Here is a 22,167-nt window from a genome sequence, read left to right as displayed (position 1 = left end):
GGTCACCGGGTCCTGGAAGAAGGCGCAGATCAAGAAAAGGCAACGCAGGCAAGTGCAATAAAAGCCGTCCCCATAATCCTCACCCTTAAAGGCTCTTCTTTACCCTAACTATCTTGCCAAGGACGACGACAACCACCCTGCTCCTAATTGGGGATTTGCAACTGACAGCTAGTGTCAAGATGTCCGCTCTTTAACTGGGAGGTCATGATTTCCAACAAGATCAGACAAAATTCGCTGACATGTCTGCCCCCCTCCGCAAAGGTGAACGCACTTACATGCAATTAAGGCCAAGCCGATGGGCACCTGTCAGGCTGCGTGGGCATGCTAACATCAGGTCCAGCTAACTGAAATTCCGTTGGATTTATTGTTTCCACAAAGGACAACAATAGATCTCTTCCGTAGAAAATATATATTACACACTCCACGTGTGCTGTCATAACCTGTTGTGCCGGGGGGGATATCTTCACTATTTTGACAAGAACCTACTGCAAATTACAGATAACCAGCATGTCACTCCACGACATTATGAACCGTTTAGGGCATGCCCTGTATCCACTCGACAGCAGGCAGTTCCCGGCGGTGCTCCACCCTAATGAGTTCATTAAAGCCCACATCATGTCTGGGATTTTCTACATTTAGGGTCTAGTGCAGATCAAAGCAAAAAAAAAAAAGGCTGATGTGAATACACAGCGGTGTGGTCTGAGCTAACGGCTCACTGGGAAGGTTTGATACAACATTTTAAAGGCAACGTGTGAGTGTATACAAGCCTCAGTCAACACTCCATGTGTTCTGAACAACTGTGTGTGTGTGTGTGTGTGTGGGGGGGGGGGCACAGTGAAGAACAAAGCAATGAACAAAGCAAAATGAGCTATAACATCAGAACTTTCCAAACAATGAAGAATTTCATGGCGTATTGATGCAAATGTTGGCTAGCCTGCAGGTGGTTTGACAGCATCTGTGGCATCAAACCAGAACTGAGTGGGAAACATTCTAATCGCTGCTAAACCCTCGCCTCAGGAACGATGCAACAATCAATTAGCAGAATGGGACTGTTTCATCATTTAATGGACAAACCTAAACAGATCCTTGAAACCCCAGACAGGAAGTGAGCAGGGCCCGTCTGACCTGTCTTTAACAAGGACTCCCTGTTTTCACCTCCTACTGAAGAGGTTTGTCTTTGGCAGCAGGTCTAAAATTAGACGAGCAAATGAAGAAATGAGTTTTAATAAGGATTTTCATTAAAGTGGACTCTTTTCCCCACCAGGTCTGACAGTCCATAATTTTTGTGGTGATAATCGAGCTGCCATACTTGTTATTCTTAAGAGATGAATTATTCACCATGGTGGAAGCCATCCTTTTATCATTTTTGAGCTTAATTGCTGTCATATCTCTTAGTTATGAGGATGCAGCCAGACAGTTTTAAAGTGCAGATATTATATTTTGATAATAATAACCAAACCAATGAACGTGGCTGTAATATTCGGGGGGGGGGGGGGGGGGGTTCTTACCTATCAGTGATAAAATCCAATGATTCTATATCAAATGCGGCCCTTTTTACTATAATTTAGTAAATGTGCATCGTTTGTGGCATTTAGTCATTCAGGTTTTTTTACTTGTGAGCTAGCATAGCAGCTAACACCAGGATTACCTCAATTTTGTTTTGAAATGTCTGTGCATGGTAGAATATAGAATAAAGAATTCTTTCTTAACTTTTGGTACTTTCAAATGGATCCGATCGGCTAAATTTGAGTGACATTTCAGGTGAATGATGGTCGCTTTGATCCCCAGTTTGCTGGGGAAAAGACATCGACTGTAATTCGGCGCATTCAAACAGGAATGGCGTGATAGCATCTGTGAATGTCGACATTAGCAAAAAGCCATAGTAGCATGGTGGCTGAAGGAAAGGTCAGGCTTTAATTTCAGTGGAGATAAGCAGGTGACACCGCATTACTTCTGGTGGGCATATAAGGAATACGTTTGGAGCATTGGACAATAGATACGGCGATCAGGTGACCCATTTCTTGGTGACCTTGTTACTCTGATTTGCATCTGTGCTTAATTCCGGCCAAGTTTGTCTTCTGAATTAAAAGCCATCGAGAACACGGTGGCAATTTTTTATGTCTAATCAGCCCTCGGCCGAGATAGCCCACATCAATTAATGTATTTGTAGTCAACCATTTCCTCCTCGCGTGTGCTGAAGGAGCACAAAACCTCGGCAGCGATCCTCAGTTAAAGGAGAGAAGAAGAGCAGGGTGTCAGGCGGTGGAAGTATAATGGCCATTATGTGGGCCATGCATTATAGCCCTTCACGTTTAATGGAAGGACACGAGGCGCGATTATCAACTGTTAGAGCCGACCTCTGATGAGATGGGAGCACCAAGGTCACGACAGCTTCACTCATTACTGCTCTTCGGAGCTGTGGAGGGAGTGATGGTGAAGCGCCATCTTCTTGAAAGATCCGGAAAAACAACCCAAATAAATGTGGTTTATTTCAGCTCAAGAGCGGCGCCTCCCGTACCATGACGGCAGCTTTGTCCTGACTGTAGTGTCAGGGTTTTTTTTAACTTTACAGGTGGAAGTTGGCTTTTTAAAGCCTCTCAGCCGTGTTTGATGCCGACGTTTTCCCCCATTTTTGCCGAAAAACTCACAGATCAGGAGAAATTAATTCGACACACAAACCGAGGGGCACAGAGTTCGACTTCAGCCGATTAATTTTACTCCCCCAAAAGGACCGCTTCGCTTCTCCCTCCTCTTATTTGCGTGAGTTGTGGGACCAGTTGCCTGTTTCTGGTTAATTACTGGGTGTCACATTTACAACCGGTCCCTGATAATCTGCACCTGAGAGAGGGTGGGCGGCGGGGGGGGGGGACCAGTGAGAGAAAATTAGAAAGTGAGCGTTTAGTCAGTTACACAATGAATTTAAAGCCGACTTGGAGCAAATTCAATTTGCAATTTTTAATGAGAAATGTAAGAAGCTGTTTTCTCTTAGTGCTCCTTAGATGTTTTGGCCAGAGGCCGCGTCTGTAATCCCTGCAGTGGTCTCTCAGCTCCGGTGGGGGTGGAGAATAAAAAAAGATAAACAGTGTCGAGAACTTGATTAGGATTAAACCTCAGGCCATAGATTTACATTAAGTGTTCCCTGGTAGAACAGCACAACAACATCCAACATAAATCTGGGTGACTGATGCAAGTGAAGGTGCAGAGAATCCACTTCAGAAGCAGCGATGCTGATTAACATTCACATCCATCAAGTTCCCTAAACACGCTACTTTCATTCTCATATAATCCCTTTTATGTTGAAGGCTCTCCGGAGACGTCGATCAGCCACATTTCTCAAAACTCATCGGCCTATTAATTAACTTTAAAGTGGTGTGTTGATAATTATGCCTTAATTTTATAGCAACCTAGCACACAAACGATTGCCTGCTAATGGGAAAACAACAAAACAGCTCGGAATCGATGCCCAAACTGTATGTTTACATGTCACATCTCATAATAAATCACCTTAATATTAATTATCACTATTTTGTAACGATTTGCTCAATTATCACTTTGTTTCCTGGCGTTCGGAGTGAAAATAGGCAGGCTAAACACCTGAGAAGGCAAAGGGGACGTCTCTGGAGGTATGAGCCTGTTCTTAGCTTCCCTATAGGCATCATCGTCATCATCATTAAGAAAGAAAAAAATAGATTTCGAAGCAGACAAAATGTCAAATGAAGGACAGTTTTAGGTGAAACAAGTTTGATGCATGGCATAACACATTTAGTTGACTTAAAAATAATCTATGATGAAGAGGAAGACCCAATCAGGACATAAGTAGAGGACATCATTATTTTTAATGAGGTTTAAGTTCGGTTTATGCTTTTTATGCTAGAGCAGCAGATCTATGCATCCAGAATGTAAATACATTATTACAATTTATGGAACTCGAGCTGTATATAGAATCAAACGTGCCTGTATGAGTGAAACGACTGGAGGCTGAGGGAGGATATTTGTGCTGTGCAACAGCAACTGCTAAGAACACATGGAGAAACGTCTCACACACATTTTTCCAGAGAATAAAGGTGAAACCTAAAATCCAGATTCTGTGGCCTGGCTACGATCTTAGTCAGGTTATAATCCAAATTAAAGCAGTTATACCGGTAGTGCTCAAACACACATATATTGTGTGTGTGTTTGCCTTTCTGTGATGTGATACAAATAAAACAATGAGAAGTGACACAGGAGAGCCCGAGTTAGTCCGTGTGTTGAACTGCCTCTTAATATTCTTGATACACCCCTGAGTCGGCCTTTTGTGATGCTGCAGACGGGCCGTCCTCCAGCTCTGGTGTTCCAGCCTCAACGGCCCCCAAACCACAGGCCAGCGAGGAAAAATTACTTGATTATCATTGTTGGAACGAAACCAAGCTTTTCACAAAAACAGCTGGCAGGGCTGCTGCTAGAGTATGCTGGGGCTCCAAGCAAAGATAAATAAATATATATATGTATATATACATATATATATACACACATATAGGGGGGCGGTGTTGCCTCAGCGGTGGTCGCTCCTAAAAATTGTAGCTATGCAGACAGAGAGGGACCAGCGACCTCACACCGACCGTGAGCCGTGATTGGGTCTTCAGAATTTCCGGTTGTTGCTTTTCCCGACTTCCCTTCGTATTGTGTCCTAAGTCTTATCATTTTGGTCAATTTACCAGTAGTTCAGAGTAAACAAAGTCATGTAGCCTCATAGAGACCCATTAGATCTGAAGGACAAATGGAAAATCTGGTCTTTTTTTTGTTATTGCTTCCTATTATTGTGTTTTCTGCCCATTAGGATTCCAAATCAGGAAGTTGCATCCCAGATCCGCCGACAGTCCGCAGAAGCATAAACGACGGACCCATCTGAGGATTTAAGAAATAATTTCAGGTGCTTAAACTCTTACTCCTACACGCTTGCTGCTTCTTAGCTGCTGACTCTGAGAGCACCTCGATGGCTCTTGATCGATCAGTTTAATTACCGCGGACGAAATTATGACTGAGAGGCAAGATCAAGTGCTGCTTAATGTTGCTGTCCGCTGCGGCTTACAACGCCACCAAAGGTGCGTCAGCATCGATCTCTACACGAACACACTATATGTTGAACGAGCGGTAATGAGAGCAGCCAGAGTTTGTGCACCCATTAGACAGGATTTATTTTAGCCGAACCCAGACCAAAAAAAACACAGAAACGTTTGGAAACGGTGTATCGACTGTTCGGTTGATCTTTATTTTCCCATCGTCCGTATCCAGACGACGGGATGCCGATTTTGTGTTTTGCTGTAATTTATTTCCAGTTGCATCAGACGCACGTTAAATTCATTAGCGCTAACAAGCTGGTTGGCGTGCATGAGAATGACAATATCAAGAGGATGAGACGACCGTCCTTGAAGACATACGCAGGAACATGATGTTTAAAGACCAAATGGAATTTAATTCAATGCTATCTCATTGCAGACCAGTACAGGCCACTACACTGTCATGGTTATTTCTAGCTGCACCTTGTTATGCTGTAAAAGGAGCGACGTGTAGAAACAAATTTTGTTTAAGAATGGAAAAAGGTTCCAGATGTTGACGACATTAACGATTAGCGTGCACTTGTCAGGACGCGTTAAAGAGGATAACCGGTGTCAGCTGAATGTGAAACCTCGCAGGAGTTACCTGCGATCACATCACTGACCAGGTCAACCTGTCACATGCAGGGGTCAGATGAGTCGGGGCAGGTTCCCCCTGCTGGCCATGCTCAGCGTTGCACTCTCATTATGTAGACGTCCACATTCAGGCTAACTTCAGCAGGCAGGAGCCGTCCTGGTTTGTACAAGACAGAGACAAACTCCAGGCACTGTCCTTCATAACAGCGAGCCGACCTGGTATTTCCACCCACGCTGGCTCCTGAGCTGTTTTGACATTTTAACAAAGCTGACTTTAAACCAGCACTGCAGAAACCACAGGACACGTTCGTGTCCACCTTTAGTGCAGGATTCACCTCAGATCAGGCACAAACTGCTGGATCCTCTCAGCCAAGAGTGTCCTATATTGACAAAAGACTTTAAAGCCACCAGCTGCTGATTAATCAGGATGGCTCTAAATTACTGGCCGCCTTTCAAACGGTTATGGAGCCGCTTGCCCAGTGTACTAAAAACCCTCCTTTACATGGACGTGACAGCTGCATACATTAAGTGCCACTTCTGCCTATTTAGCTCCATCTCCGTGCTCAATCTGAGCTAAAAATAACTGACCCAAAAGATAACCGATGAATTCAAAATGCCATAATTACACATTTTATTGTAATTGCAAATTCAGAGGAATGTCGTACAGTTGGGTTTTTCTTTATGGGGTTACAACAACCATCTAATTTACAGCTAAACAAAACCCGAAGCTGCATTTAATGGGAAAAAAAGTGAAAAAGAAAATCAATGTTTGCAGAATTCTTTTTGTCTAACTGAGATTTAACTGCACAATCCATCTTCCTGATGTCCTAATTCCTGATTTATTTTTTTCTGAAGCGCACCGAACCTGCATATTTGCTGCGGAGGGCGCATAAATTCATATTCTCCATCCTAAACGCGGTCGACGTCGGTTTGCACTGAAGTGACTTCTTCAGATGTCTGAAATTCTCTCGGAACAGAGAGCAAATAAAGCGAAAATGACTGGTGAAAGTAAACGCCTATTAGGCAAACACTGCGGTGCCGCGCAGCTGCTGCCAAACATATTAAAAAATTGAATATATTCCAGGAAAGGGAACAGCTCGGTTGCAAATATTAAGGCTGCCGCTCAAAACAAGGCTAATGAGCAACCATTCAATCTCTTTGAGATGATTCGACTTAAGAGTTGTTGCAGGACTATAAGTTATTCTGCTCAGATGGGTCGGGTTTGCCCCGTGGCGTGTTCGGGAACCAGTGAACTGAGACTCTGATGCAGACAGTTTGATTACGGCCTTTTTAAAATTGATTTACTGGAGAAAAAAGGAGGGAAGGATTCGCTGTTTCACTTTGATGCGGCAGATGTCTGGGAGCTGGGTTTGTTTTCAAGCAGATACATTTCTAATTTTCCTTTTTTTTAACTCCTCCTCCGGCTATGAACAATTCTGTCATTGTCTAGTCAGCCTGTGTGGGTTTTATCCACATCAAATCTCATTAAATGATTGATTAGGGATAACTTCATCATCAAATCAAACCATCTCAGCAAATGTGACTCTAAAACTTAGGTCCACTTCTAAAATCGCTCTCCTCCTGAAACAGTTTTTGGCATTTTTTCCTATAACATCCCATCATATATAGTAGCTTCACACTCCTGATTCCCACAATGACTATAAAGAAAGACCATCTGGATGTTTGACATAGTTTTAATACCCTTCATGGCTGAATGCAGTATTCATGCATTCTAAACCTGGCTCCAAGGCCTTGCAGTCAGATTTAAAGTTCAGTTCTGGTATAACTGTTATTAAGTTGTATATCAACGGCCGTGATGTTTTCAGCAGTGTGAGTCCATCTGAAATTTGTTGTAAGAAAGAGAGATGACACAGATGAGCGGGGCTGGGTTTCTGAAACTGGGAAGCAGAGATGCTGTAAATCTTGCTGAACCTTCCTCCTGATGCTTTCATGGACTGTAGGAGAAACAGGTACCTTGTGCAAACATGACGTAAGGCTCGGAAGGTTCAAATATTTAAAACTGTGCCTGTTTTCACGGCGTAATCAATGTGAGCTAACCATATTTGACCTTTCTGGCATCGGCACCTGTCTCCCATCAGTCAAAGTGGACGCCGTGCACGCGTGTGTGCATGTGCCAGGAATGCGGGTACATATCTGGCGTCGCAGCAGCTGTCCCTCCCATACAATAATAACAAGCACGTCCGCTCAAAGGGCCTTTGTCTTCAGCAGAAAAGAGTGCGATCTGTTCCGTTCTCTGACGCATCCAAATCCCAGTTGTTTTCTTTCTGTTGTTGTTTTGTCTCACTGTCCACACAATACTTTTCCCTAATCACATTAGCACGGTTGATGTGAAAAGTTGAATAGACATAAAATAAGCTGTTTTATCAGCAATCCGGCATACATTTGCATATTTTCCCCCTATATTCAAATTAGCAGTGTACTGAAATGACATTTGTGAGGCAGCTCGTAATCATGTTGCTTTTATTAGTGAAGGTTTTCTTTTTGGATGTCCATATTCTTATTTTACTGACACTCCAATAATTATTTTACTAATCGAAGGTCTTTGGGTCATTATGGTCAGAACTTCTGGCATCAAAAGAATGGAGCATTCTCTCCTCCAGCGCGCAAATCCAGAAGGTGACGGAGGTCAGATGAATGTCTTTAGGGTCAAACATCCTGTTCACCCAGACAGAATGTGCTTTACAAAGGAGGCGTAGTTGATGCAGCCATTGGCGTCCTCCTGTCCGGCCATCAGTCTGTCCACCTCGTCTTCCGTCATCCTCTCTCCCAGAGTGGCCAGAACATGACGAAGCTCCGCCCCCATGATGGTGCCGTTGCCCTCCTTGTCGAAAACCCTGAGCCCCTCCACAAAATCCTCAAAGTTGCCCTGGTCTTTTTTGCGGGAGATGTGCTGCAGCATGGGCAAAAATGTCTCAAAGTCCACCATTTTGGTACTCATGTCCTCCGGCCGAGGCTTCCCAAGCACTTTGAGCACGTCCGCATTGGTCGGGTTCTGGCCCAGAGCTCGCATCACGTCTCCACATTGGGCGTAGGTGATCTTCATCTCCCCGGTGGGTGTGCGGTCGAACAGGGTGAAAGCCTCCTTGAACTCCTCGATCTGGTCGGAGGAGAACTCGAGGGTGATGCTCTTGGGGTCAAAGTCAGGCTCCTTGGGCTGCTCGGGGAGTGGCTCCGGAGGAGGGGCCGGCTTGGCAGCCGGGGCCGCGTCTTTCTTGACCTCGGGTTTTTTGGGCTCCGGTTTCTTCGGCTCGATCTTTTTTGGCGGCATGTTGGAGTCACGGGAGGTGGCGGAACTCGCTGAGGAACAAGCAGAGGTCGGAAGTGATTCCTGAGCACGGGTGGTCGCTTCACCCTCCCCAGGTTTTATACCCACTTTGACCAGGGAACACGATAGCAAATTCTACCAGCACACCTATAAAAGGAAGAAACCTAATATAGCCTCCCACAGCAAGTGATGTCAACATTAAATATTGTTCTCAGCTGCTGTCATCTAGCCGACGGGGCCATTTGCTGTCATTAGCGAGGGTCCAGTTGCATTAGTCTGGAAATTCTCTGTCTCTCTGATGGACAAAGGGATCAGAGCACAGCCAGAGACAAAGCCCGCAAGGGACGAGGACCAAAATAGCTTTTGGCTCTTAACTGCTGGAAAGTCTGGGAATCGCGGCTTTTATTGAACAATGCTTTGTTGTAGCTGATGCTTCAGAATTTCATGCAGGATAGATCGATTCATTTGATGCTATTAGGGGATATTTTAAGTGTTGCATATTCCCATTTGAAAAGGAGGGCGAGCCCGTGCAGCAGGTTGGATTTGATTTGATTTTTCTCTTTCGAACGGGGTCATTTTTCAGTGATGGATGTGTTTGGATGGTCTCAGTGCCCAACGACGCATAAAGGTTCTTTTTCCAATCATTTCACAGATAAATGATATTTATCAATTTCGCTGCCACCATCAAGCAGCTGAACACGATGGGCCACACTTTCCGGGGGGCTGGCAGACTCTCCCGGATCCTGAAATGACTGCTTTATTAAAGGTGATGTACTGGAGTGTAGCGAGAAGGTCGGCCATGCCAGCCTATAAATGCTAAAGAAATACCAATAAAAACAGCCAATAATAATCCGGACCACAGAGATCCCGTAGGGTCATGACGGCCGTGCACGTGTCGGAGTTTCCACACACAACATGGGACAGTGAAACTTGCATAGTTACAAGGTGAATGCGACCAAGGCAATTCCATTATGTGTCTACTTTATAAATAGGTAATATGTCACTTGGCTTTATGTAGATGGCTGCTCGGTAATACCCTTCACTGAATGATAAATGAACCAACAAAACATTCATTTCATTTATGGGAGGCTGTTCTTATATAGGAAGTGCAGCTCCGCGCCACAATTTTAATCACAGCGATTTTAATTTTATGCCGGCATCACCCTTTATCAACTCGGTTTGAGACAGCTAAAGCCCGTCGCGCCATAATCGCATTTGCTCTCCTCCGTCCCCTCGCCGGCCCCCTCTTGATCTGTCAGTCTCTAGTTTGACGTCCTTGGACAGGGCCGTTTCAGTGTGTGCATCTGTGTGTGTGCCTTTAAAGTTGTCCTTAGTCTAAGATCATTATCTCCCTTCTTTGCTTTTAAGGTCACACGGCTAGTAAAATTGACAGCTAATTTGTCATCCATCGGTGTGCACACGCGCACATGCGGTGGCGAGAGACTTAGACCTGCAAGACTAAATGGACTGAACTACCATATTTTCTATTTAAGACCCCCAGTTTTCCCCTAATGGCCATTCCTGAATAAAAGGCGAATGATGAAAGGGCTCCATCTTAGCCTTTTCACTTCAGCGGCTCACTTAGCGGCCTTGATGACCAGTGTTCCGGCTGCCAAAATGGTTCAAATTCATCTCCATCCCATACGTGCAACAAATGCATCATACCTCTGAGAGCCCCTCATATTCAAATCTGTCCCAAAACGACCCCCGAACTACTGTGTCTCAGCCTAACTGTGGCGGTCCCGAAGACGGGAGGAAAAGTAAACATTGCAGTCTGTTTTGCAGCTTAAACATCTTTGCAAACTCTGAGGCAGAAGCTTTGTCAAGCTGTCGCCGGGGTGCACAGATGCGACGCTGGCTGGCCGCGGCGGAGCAGATTTCTCTCTCTTCGGCTGAAATCAGGCCCCTCTTTTGGCCATGATTGAGCCGTTCCATTGCTGCTCTCAACATCTGCAGTCAATTCCACCGGTAGCCTCTTTTAAGGGCCGTCAGTTGTCGTGTTGCTTATCTCCAGGTCTCTCGCTTCCTCGCACTCATTTTCTAAGGGTTTTAATCCCCCCCCCCCCCCCCCCCCACACGCACACACACTACTACTCGACAAGAGTGCGTTGCATTGATTAACAGCTTGTTTCTGATCAGCGTCTCTGTGTCTTCTACCTGATGAAATGTGACACACGGGAAATGAAACAGCGAATATGTCAAAAGTGAATGATGGCGTCGGAGGTGAGAGGCAGGAGTCTTCGGACGCGGACGCCGGCGAGGGTCTTATAAAATGACAGTGCGAATAATCAGGGTAGCACAACGTTTCCACACTTCCAGTGATTGACTGTTTCGCCGAGCATAAAAGAATATTATTAAGAGTCAGAAATGGGTCAGTTTAACTATAAAATCGGTGTCCGTTGTCTCAGTCTACCAGAAACCAGTTTCCATGTGAAGAAACCATTTTTAAAATGGATCCAGTGGTTTGGAAGAGCTCTTCATTAGCAGTTATTCTGAGATTCCCGAGTGAAAGTGGGGGGAAAAACGAGTATGGGCCTAATCCCCGCTTTTATTCTGGGTCAGATCCCTCCAACTCCAGGGGCCGGCTGATGAGGGGGTCCAGGCGTGGCTGTTTCTGGTGGTCTTCAGCGTGTTTGTTTTTATCTGTGTGGCCAGGCGAGCAGAAGGCTGTCAAAGACGGCAAGCTTTTAATCCCAGGAGATAACGCTGGGAATGACGGAGGCAGGCCGCTCCGGGCTAATAAAGGAGAGCATTTGTGAATTTGCGACAGTGGTTGCGTCCTCCCCCCTGTGGCCACGACCCCATGTGACTCAGACTGTAGCGAGTCGATGGTAACCGGCTAAAAAGGGAAGCAGTGCTGGACCCTCTCCTGGTGCTCTCGTGACTGTGGGGAACAATTCCATTTAAATTGCACATGGGATAGAAATTCCCATTATTGTCAGGGAACAGAAATATAGTCTGAAGTGCTTCTTTCTGTGTTGTGGATGGAACCGCTAGCATCTGGCATTTGTTCTGGAGTAAATTATGTGCTGACAGCCAGGTATGCACCCCCCACGTCAGTGCTGCCCCTGGGATGACTCTTTAAGCTAGGTGAATGGAAGCCCCTCTCTGAAAATACCACCAATGATCCCCTAACTTTGATTACATTGTGCTCTGGGAGGAATCCACCCCAGCGCCAGGCCACCTCTGAATTTCTGTAAGCGGGCCCACTGCACATCTCACTTCCAGAGAGGAAGATCCCCCGCCATCACATTCAGAGAAGATTATGATTATTTTTAACGCTGAAGTGGGTCCAGGATGGCGCCCTTGGTGGAACCACAGGACTCTCAGAGTGTCCACCCAAGGAACACTTTGCAAAGTTCACCTTTTCGGTTCCTCAAATGATGGAAGACGGCATCAGTGTGCGTCTGTGAGACGCCATGTGAAAAGAACCACAACATTAAATAAATACAGGCTCCATATTTTCACATATTTGTCACGCCGCTTTGTTTACGGCCATTAACAACCATGGCCAGACCACTTCCTCTTTGTCTCTGCTCAGATGGGAGGAAGAGTGAGTGCCTGCCTGGTGTCGGTGGGAGAGCGCAGTAAAAGGGATCCATTTCTACATTTGGAAATACCCCTAAAGTGCTCTAGAAGTAACATAAATGTATGTGATTGAGGTAATAATGGCAATTTCTTATAGAATAAATGAATGTAGCAGCATCCAGCTTGCAGACATCTGTGTAAACAGTTTAATTAAGACCATGTTTGATGAATTATCACTGTTGAAGGCACTGCCTGTTCTAATACTTCACTCGCTTAATTACAGCAGACATCCGTGTGTTCCTTCACCATGTTTGCCCCACACTCCTCCTCACAATCAGAGAAATTGAAAAACCGCAAAAAAAGAAGAAGAAGAAGAAAAAAAGAAGGACAAGTGCATTTCACACTCTACTGAAGCACGGCGTGCAATTTGAAATTAATCAAAACACAATAAGTTTACAGCACGATAAAGAGGTTCCTCCAGTGGAACGGGGAAGTCAATTTGCGGCACTGTGTGATGTTCTTAAACACAACATTTAAAAGTTGCTGCTGAAAACTTGTATTCCATTTGCATCTGAGGTGAGGCGTTTGAACGTCTTTCTATTAAAAGGCGCGTCTGCGGTGGATGATGCGCTTGCTCTTTGAGTGCTCTCTTCACATCGATTCTTTATTTTCAGGATGGGGGGGCTTTGCAGAGACAATATTGTCTTTTATGGAGCCAGTTGTGGAGCTGACCTTTGTCAGTTAAATAAGGACACGTCAGCACGTGTGGAGCAGGTTCACTCAGGCGAGGGTCCCGTCACTTTGATCCCCACCAAACCATCATCCTGTTTACCCTAAATTTAGATGCCGCTTGGTTCCCCTCTGTCATCGTTACGTTTGTCTGCAGCAAACAATAGCCCAGGGATCAGTAGCCCCCCCCTCTCCACTCGCGAAGAATGATTGCTATGCAACCTTCTTTCCAGGCCAGTTTGGAATTTCGACGGGGAGATTAGGGAAGTTTCCAGGCCATTCATCCCTCCACCACCCCCACCCCCTATTCCCCCCTATTATCTGCAGCACTTGGCGTGGTGGTAGAATCCTCTCAGCTGGACCGCTCTATTCCTGACGTGCCTCCGACGCCGTGTTTGGAGCGTGTCTCAGAATGGCTTGTACCTGTTTATCCCAGCAGCACACCGGCTTATGAGATGTTTTCCTCGAAGCTTACCAGGTGCTTTTCTCAGCTGGAGCGTCTGTATGTTTAATTCAAGCCCCTAATCCCGGCGAAAGTGGACCAAACATGCCTTCGAAGTCCTTTCATTATCTGCCTGAGAAACTAAACTTTATTTTTATTTTTTTTCTTGTTTTTTCATAAAATGAGCTACTGAATTTTACTCTGATCCAGATGACAAGCTAGTGGAGGTAAATGCAGGCCACACCCAGGAACTAATGCAGAAAAAGCTGAAGCGAGGAGAGAGGGAGCCCCCCCCACTGTCTTCATCCTGATTAAAATCCATTTTCCTGGGAACTTTGAGATGCAGTGGAAACACAAACCAAACAGATTACAGGATGTTTGTTTGTACCAGGTAAATAATTACCAGGAAATGTTGGTGGAAAAGGGACAGTAGAGGAAGCCAAAACAGCTAGTGGGCAGTTCTTGTTGATCGTGCAAAGGTGGATCAAAACAATGCTGTTAGCAGGATAACTTATTAACATTTAGCATTCAGGACAACAGAACATTTAAGGAAAAAGCAGTCACATGGAGCATTGTGAATATTTTAGGATTAGTGGTTAGCTTTTGGACTCATCATTGAACCATGCTGGGTTTGGAAACAGTGACATTTGGTGCAGCGTTGCACTACAGATGCACCAAACACAAGACAAATAAACTCTAATTCACCCCAGACGTGTCCCGCTGGCAAAGTTCTGCTATATTTTCTGGAGACAATATTTGACTGATGGTGTCACTGGAGCAAGACGGCAGCGTTCCTCTTTATTTTGTCATTGCAGAAATATGGATTCTGTGATTTATCGCATGTAAATGAGATGGATTAGTTGTTCGATGACTTAAATAATGATATTGTTGGATATAAATGGAGTCTGGAGCAGACGGGAACTTTTCTTGTCATAAATAAATTATGAACTGTAAAACGGCAAAGCAGATCGCATCCAGAATGATCCAGTTGCAGGATTTTATTACATTGATGATAGATTTTATAATTCTGTCGTCAATCTTTCATGCTTACACTATCTTTGAGGAGTGAGAGTCATAAATTTAATGGAAACTAATCAGTCCTCCTGCCCTTTACCAAGAAGGAGATGGACATTAAAAATGTCACATAAGATAAAACACTTTAATTATCCAACAAGTAAATGAATTGCTTCATCTGTGCCAATGAATTGTATTACCTTCTGCTGGACTGTAGCATGAAATCTGGACTGTAGGTTAATCTAACAGTGTCACATTTCTACCCCCCCCCCCCCCTCCCCCGCCGCAAAACCCCTCAGTAATTAAAGTTCTTGTTCATAATTCCTTTTGAAAATACGGATTTCAAAATGGTAAAACAACCAAATGAAGGTTTATTGGGACATTTTCTTCTTCATTTCCCTCCAAAATCAAACACCTTCCATCTTTTAGCACGTTGGTATTGACACATTTACCTTTCAGGGAAGGATTTCACACGTTTCCGGTGACAGATACGCAGCCCTGATTACGCAAAAGGGAAACAAAGCAAGTGAAACAAATGTGTGTGATGCTGACGAAGCCTTTCAGTTTTGGCAGGTGCTTGCGCTCCATCACCCGCATACGTGCGCTCGTTCTTTATTGAAGTAAATGGTATTCATGAGTAACAGCTGGGCCCACTCCATCAACATGTAATGAGTGCATAAATAAGGACGGGGATGATGATGAAAGATGCAGAGGCCTGCTGGGATTTTACACCTCACCAAGGTAGTGCCGTCGGATGCTAATATCCGCCGTCTGTGGGGGGAAAACTGCGTCGGCGGTTTCTGTCGTGCGCTGCGTCCTTCACTTTGGTGTCCTGAAAACTCTCCAGTGGCGACAGAATCACTTCCGCTGACTCTTAATGTTCGGGATTTATTGTTTGAACGTTGGCATGTGTCTTGGCTAGCATACGCCCAACAGAAGACGTCAGCGTTGCACAAGTCCGCATTTTATCAGGATCTTAAGAGAAAATAATGACAGATGTGTCTTTATATCGTTAAAAATGCATCTTGTGAAGCATCAAACTTACTTTAAATGGTATTCTGTCATGGTCTAATGCTCTTTCATCCATCCCGGGGCCCTTTTTTCTATCACTACAAGCTGCCTGACTTTCTCTATAAGAGCACAAAATGTGATAAAAGTGCCCAAATCCCTCCCTTTTGAAACTGTTGACATTTTTATGTTTTTCCTCAAAAGTCTGCTGGTTTGTTGGGCGGTCTGGCTTCGATCTGGAATAGTTTTATGGGCCGTGCCCTCCGGGGTCTTACCTTTGTAGTAATAACCATTAACACCAACGGGGATGATGGGAAAATGGTCGAACATGTATTCACTCTCAGTCTAACGGTGACTGGAAGGCGGCGCACTAGAAATAAGTTCTTTGGGTAAAAACGAAAAGAACAGGTGTGTCTCGGCAGGAGCGCCGCACCGTTCACTGTCACGGTCAGTAATCCGCAGCTTCTGCGGCGCACCGCCGAGAGAACGAGCTTCACTTCTGGGAGAGCACTTTCAAATCTCCGGGGATAACAACTCCATCTCCAGAGAACTCCAAAGCCGGTAGGGTCTGACTCCGGCGGCTCGGCCCATTTCAGGATTCCGCAGCAGACCCTGATAATAAATGTCAGCTCCATTAAAGAATACAGCCACGCTGCACCCTGCTGGAAAACACACACCTGCCCCCCCCACCAGCAACAGCCCCTCGAACCCTTTCATGAATACCTAACAGCAAGCGCAACAAGCAGCCCCTCATTTACTACAGGAGCTCTGGCAGCCATCAAACCTCTGCGGATTTTGCTACAACACAAACCTTTGGGCTCAAAAGGTGAAGAAAATGTTGTAAACAAAGTTGTTGTGGCGTATATGTGATGGAAAAGGGACTTTTGATTATACTGCAGCACTTTCTCACAAAATAACACTTCAAGATATGTGGTTTTATGGGGAGCGCTGACAGTCTCTGGTCGTGATAATGGTAAATAAATATGGAAACATACGGAGTTGCTGTCTTGACTTTAATCATCATAGGGAGTGGGAGCTGAATGGTGAATGCAAAAAAAAGTGATTATGCACCTTGTTTACATGTGCACACATGAAGACTTCTTTTTTGTTCCAACTGGGATTTTTTTTTTTTTTCCTGTCTTAAGAGAACTATTTTCTTCCCACACACACCACACACACACTACGCCATGCAACAATCCCAGTGCTGAACTTATGCCAACGGCGCAGCCGATGGGCTGAACGCTACAACAAATGAGCTGCTCAGACGGTAATTAATGTATACACTTAGCTGCCCCCCCCCTCCCACACACACACACACACACACACACAAACACACACTCACAAACATGGGGTTAGCATCCTAACCTCATTTGTATTTATATTTATATCACCGCTGGTGCTAACCATTGGACAGCGTGCTACATTTTTTTAACCCCTCCCCTCCCAAAATCACATAATAATGACATCAACCTCAGCAGTAGCTGGGTCTCATTCTTTATTCAATTCCAGGTCCACTAAAGCCAAAAGTGATCAAAAGCCTCACTGTTTTTATTCTTACAACTTGATTCACGGCTCACCAGAAGGCTGCACACGACAAACGGTGGCGCAATATTAAGCTGCAAATGCACATCTGTCTGAGTTCTGCTAACCAGATGCCCCTTGGACGCGATCCAAAGAGCACCGACAGCCCTGCGCAAGCGAGCAACCAGTAGAACCACAACATCACCGTGAAAGCATGTACAGAAACTCTGGGATGGTTGTGTGAAAGCTGGGAGAAGCAAAGACTTGATATTTTCCTTTTTTAATGATGACTGAACATGTTCCTGTGCTTGGAGCCCACTCATGGACATGAGCTCCCAGTGTTGCATTCAAGTGCAGTAGGTCCCAGGGACATGGGGAAAGCAGGTTCACTTAGGAGATGAAACACATTATAGAGCACACCAGCCTATATTTGATAATGTTTTCATGTATATAAATGGATAGAAATCAATGTTGCCACGGAGACATTATCTGTTTAATCCATCAGCAGAAACGATCGATGGAACTGTCAGAGATTCAAGGTTAGCCAGCCCGGGCGATGTCACCAGGTCAGCGCCGCCGGGTCAAAACATCCGCCAAACACAGCCGCGTGTTTCTGGCGGGGAAAATCCCAGACTGGGAAACCGCCACCTCTCAAGAAATAAACGTAATTGCAACACAGACGAAAAAATACAAAATATGCCTCCTGACCCGAAATGACACGTCCTTTGTTGACAGCGTGTCCCTGCAATCCATTTCTAAGTCAGGCGGCTGCTCTGAATCACTCGCGTCCACTTCAGGTGCCCTAGGATTCTTCACGCTGGAACTGATAATAGAAAGGCAAATCGACAATTCGCGCTCGGACTCGGCGTGGGCAGGAGTGTCGGCGCGGCCCTGTTAGTCACGCGTGCTGCTTTCACATAATGATGTCATCATGCCGGTGATTAGGCATGAATTTAAAGTCCGGCTGACTGGTTACCAGCGCGGCTCTACGAGGCGGCAGCATCCGTTTGTCTGACTTAAAGGGTGATTTAGGTGTCGGTTTCTGTGTTGGCGTGATGCAATTTGCCCTCTGAAAATTGTCACAATGTTGTGACGACGGTTGGCGGAGGGGGAGTGAGCGTAACAGGAAATGGCAGAAACAAAATCTAGGTGGTGGAGCGTTAACTCACAGGAGATTAGTGGTGACAGCAGTAGTGAGAGGTGGACTCCAGTTTAATGGTTTTCACACTTCCACTCCATCATCTGCAGATTGAAGGGAGGCTGTTCTTCAGTTTGCTGCTCCTTTCCTTTCCTTTCTTTCCTTTCCTTTCCTTTCCTTTCCTTTCCTTTCCTTTCCTTTCCTTTCCTTTCCTTTCCTTTCCTTTCCTTTCCCATCCGCGCCGCCTCAAGTGTCACCCCAGATAAAATCCCATAACTGGGAGGACGCGCGATGAACGGAAGATGTCCGGGTTTCAGTCCAGTTATTGGATTCCTTTCAGAGTAGGCCTGAAGAGACGTGTTTGTCCCCTTTTGTCTCCTGACAACGTTGCGACCTCTGCACTTGCCTGATATTGTTGCTCACGCCGGGGCGTTACAGAACCACACAGGCACACATGAAGAGTGGGAAGGAATCTGGATGGGAGAATCCGATTTCTCAGACTCGCCGTATCAATATTTGGCCGTTTACTCGATCACACAAATATCAAACGATCCTCAAACTCCAGGAATCGGATAACTTTACCATTTCTATCAAGCAAACAGGCCTATTGTCATAAAGATGGCAGTTTAACGAGGGCAGTTGCATAATGAAACGGCATCATTCATATTGTGAGGGTATTTTTTTATGGAGGACCTAAAGAGACACTTGTGAGCATGAACATTTGGAACTAAAACGCCGTTAAAAATGAACCATAAAGCTCCGAATTTCAAATGTCCTGTCAGGTCCAAGGACATGCGGGGGGGGGAAGGGGGAGCTCAGGGGTGGCAGCCGAACGTAGCTGATGATAATGGCAGCCAGGTACATTTGAAATGTAATGACCTCACACTCTCATCCCAGCTAATCCCCCCCCCACGGGAGAATAACGTGTCAGTGCTTCGACGCGGCTCGCAGGACTGAGGCGTCACCCTCGCTGAGCGCGTACGCTGATGTATTAGCTTGTATCGGGCGTGATTAGAAAATCAATAAACCCTGCACATCCCTTACACATATATATCTGCACTGTTCCGAACACCTGGAACGATCCCAGCAAAGCCGACTTTGGTCTGTTTTTCCTCCCAGAGCTGATTTCCTCTCTGACTCACTCCTGCCTGTGGTGTTTTGTTTTAATGAGGTTGAGTGTGAAGTTCTCCCCGACTCCCACGAATCGCAACAGTCGTCAGAATTTCCTACTTTTCCTACTTTCCTACTCGATGACACGATGCAACGCTTCACGCTGCGACAGGCGCCGGAGTCAAGCAAAAGGAACGCTTCCAGGCCAAATTAAATGAAGAAAGTCGAGCAGACTGCTCAAAATAAATAACTCAATCAATCAAAAGGCGCCCCCCCTCCCCCATCCCGCCGCCGACGGCCGATGTTGTCTGTCGCTGTCAAACACCGGACTTTTGCGGGGAATTGCAGATCTTTACCGCCAAAGTCGCAAAAGGAATTCCTGCCACAGTCTGGTGGTCAGCTGGGGCGCTCTGGGAAGACGTGTTATTGATATTTGAGCGTGTCTCCATCCCTCCTGTCCTCAAAGGTTACTGTTAAACGCAACAAATGCTGACCAGCATCAAGGCGAAATGGGCGTAACGCTGACATTTGGGCATAAATTCATACCTCTAATATGATTATTTAATCCGGCCTCTGGGATCAGACTCGACAGGTCTGGAACAAATGAAGGCTTAATAATATATCAGTGAATCCTCTGCTGAAGGTGGGCGGGGCTCCACCATTTCTAGGTGATTTCTACAGAAGGTAGGTGTGGCAGGTGGCTGTGTTGCCGCCGACACTTCTATCCTGGAGAGATGGCGATCGGAGCTGTTCCAAACATCCGCTGGCCCTAATCTGATTCCTGCTCCTGACCTCAAACATATCTAATCATTGGGTTAGTGCTTATCAGATGCTTTTAACAGGCCAGAAGGACAAAGAATGTCTCCCTCCTTTATTTAATCAAGTGGCCTGTCCCTGAGGTTTGCAAATTCAGCCTCTTGACCTTCAACTAATTGCTTATTGGCTTATAGTTCCTGTCAACAATTGCTGTGTACGCTGCATTCTTTCCAGTCATCTGCCTCCCGAAGCTCGCCGTGACCTTTGGGTGGCATCTAGTAGTTTTGGTTAATAAATATAATATGTGGTTATTTCCATTTCTCTTTTGGGCATAATTCCTCTCTCTTTGCAAAGCCAGACATCCTGCTTTAACCTTTTGCTAAATAACAGTAAATTGCGGCTGCCTCCGCACGTCCTGTGCACTCGCTTCTGCTTAAGTCAACAGCCTGTCCTTAAATAAAGTGCAGTAATTAAAACGCTAATGCTAACGTCTATTTAATGCGATCGCTCACTGCTGCGCGTCGATCTTGCCTCCCCCTGCTGTCGGGCTGCAGTGGAGGTGCTTCATAAGCCCCTCCCACTCGGGGATAGCCAATGAAATCGATTCCAGGTGGAACGAAGGGAAAGGGGGCGTGGCTTCTGGTGAAAATAAACATCAGCCATGAATAATGAGGGATTGACTCCTGAGGGGGCAGCAGCCGACTCACCAGGCACGGTTAGGCACCGCCCTCTTCTAGCATGGAGGATCAGGCAGCCGGGATTCTAGGAACTCCTTAGTCATCTGTAATTCTGCGGTGGAGATGTTGACAGCCTCTGCCCGAAGGTAGATTTTGAGCCTGCCATGCAGCTCACGTAGCCGTTCCACTCGCTGCTCCCAGTTCTCTGCAGGGAGATAGTAAAACTGAAATGCTTTTTTTTTCTTCCTTTCCTGTTGATGTGCACGCAAGGATAGTCAGATTTAACTGGTGAAGTAGCTTAGCCGCTGTAGCGCTCAGGGACATCATTGTGAACAGATACATAACCTATGAAAATGCGCAAGTGTGACCTCAGTTACTTAGCAACCGTTGTAAATGAAATGATAACTGTCTCTCCACAAGCCTGGAACACATCTGCTATTCAGAGCTGCCACAATAATTACTCGTCTGACAAAAAGGCAGAGTATAAAACATGTTCTTCTTGAGAGACAGAACGTTTCAAAACTGGAAAATAGGCGATTTCCAGATTTTGTGAAAACGAAGAGCAACATCTAAAATCAGAGGCAGATATCTGCCCCGTTTGCCCTCTTTCCCCCTCTATCCTCCTGTGCTGCAGGGTGACGCTGACAGTAGAGCACCTTGGTGTCTCTGCTGACAGGATTAACCGTGGTTGGGTGCTGTCTGCCCTCATAGAGCATGAAAACGCCTCCGTATGAGGGCACCTGGCCGCTGTTGTCTTTCAATTCGACGCCATCTGAAATGACTTAAAATGGGACAGGTCGCGGTGCGCGTTCCCGACTTCCTACTTCTTCACCGCCCGATATTTAAAGCCCTGTGTGGGTTGAGGATGTTTGTGTTGGCTTTTGTGCAGCAAGGGTCATAACGTTCCTGATTTTTTATTTTGTTTTTTGGTAGTCAACCAGTGGCCATCTCCAAAATGCAAGCAGGCAGTGGAGGACTCATGCCGGTCCCCGGGAAACCAATCAACCAAGCAGGCTATAAATTATTAATGTTGTTGTAGATGGGAGTTAAAGTGAAAAGCACTGCTCTGAAGAATCAACATTTAAAAATCAGCCCCCCCACCACCTCCCGTGTCTGGTTCAAACGTGTCCGAGTGAATAACTCCAGTGTTTGGACTGTTCATTATGCAGCACAGTAAGCTGGATTAAAGCTAAAGTCAGACTGATAAGAACTTATCAGCTCCCGCGCAGCATCAGCAGCATCGCTGTTCAAAGGTGGGGAATTATAGAAATCAGCACTATTTTAGTGTT

At 45.7% G+C, this 22,167-nt stretch overlaps 1 protein-coding gene across 1 annotated transcript; it reads right to left on the bottom strand.

Moving 5' to 3' along the window:
- Positions 1-8,133: 8,133 nt before the first annotated feature.
- cmlc1 (cardiac myosin light chain-1) lies at positions 8,134-9,043 on the bottom strand. The gene has a single exon (XM_057018796.1). The coding sequence runs from the start codon at positions 8,956-8,958 to the stop codon at positions 8,350-8,352; it is 609 nt and encodes a 202-aa protein (XP_056874776.1). The 5' UTR covers positions 8,959-9,043; the 3' UTR covers positions 8,134-8,349.
- Between the last annotated feature and the right edge of the window lie 13,124 nt (positions 9,044-22,167).

This window comes from Takifugu flavidus, chromosome 20 (genome assembly GCF_003711565.1).
Source record: "Takifugu flavidus isolate HTHZ2018 chromosome 20, ASM371156v2, whole genome shotgun sequence".
NCBI classification, from domain to species: domain Eukaryota; kingdom Metazoa; phylum Chordata; class Actinopteri; order Tetraodontiformes; family Tetraodontidae; genus Takifugu; species Takifugu flavidus.
Note: the sequence above shows the minus strand (reverse complement) of the source record. Positions and strands in the feature narration are given on the sequence as shown.

Bases quoted from the DNA above. Each gene is read 5' to 3' on its own strand.
- cmlc1 (XM_057018796.1), bottom strand. From the start codon at position 8,958: ATGCCGCCAAAAAAGATCGAGCCGAAGAAACCGGAGCCCAAAAAACCC.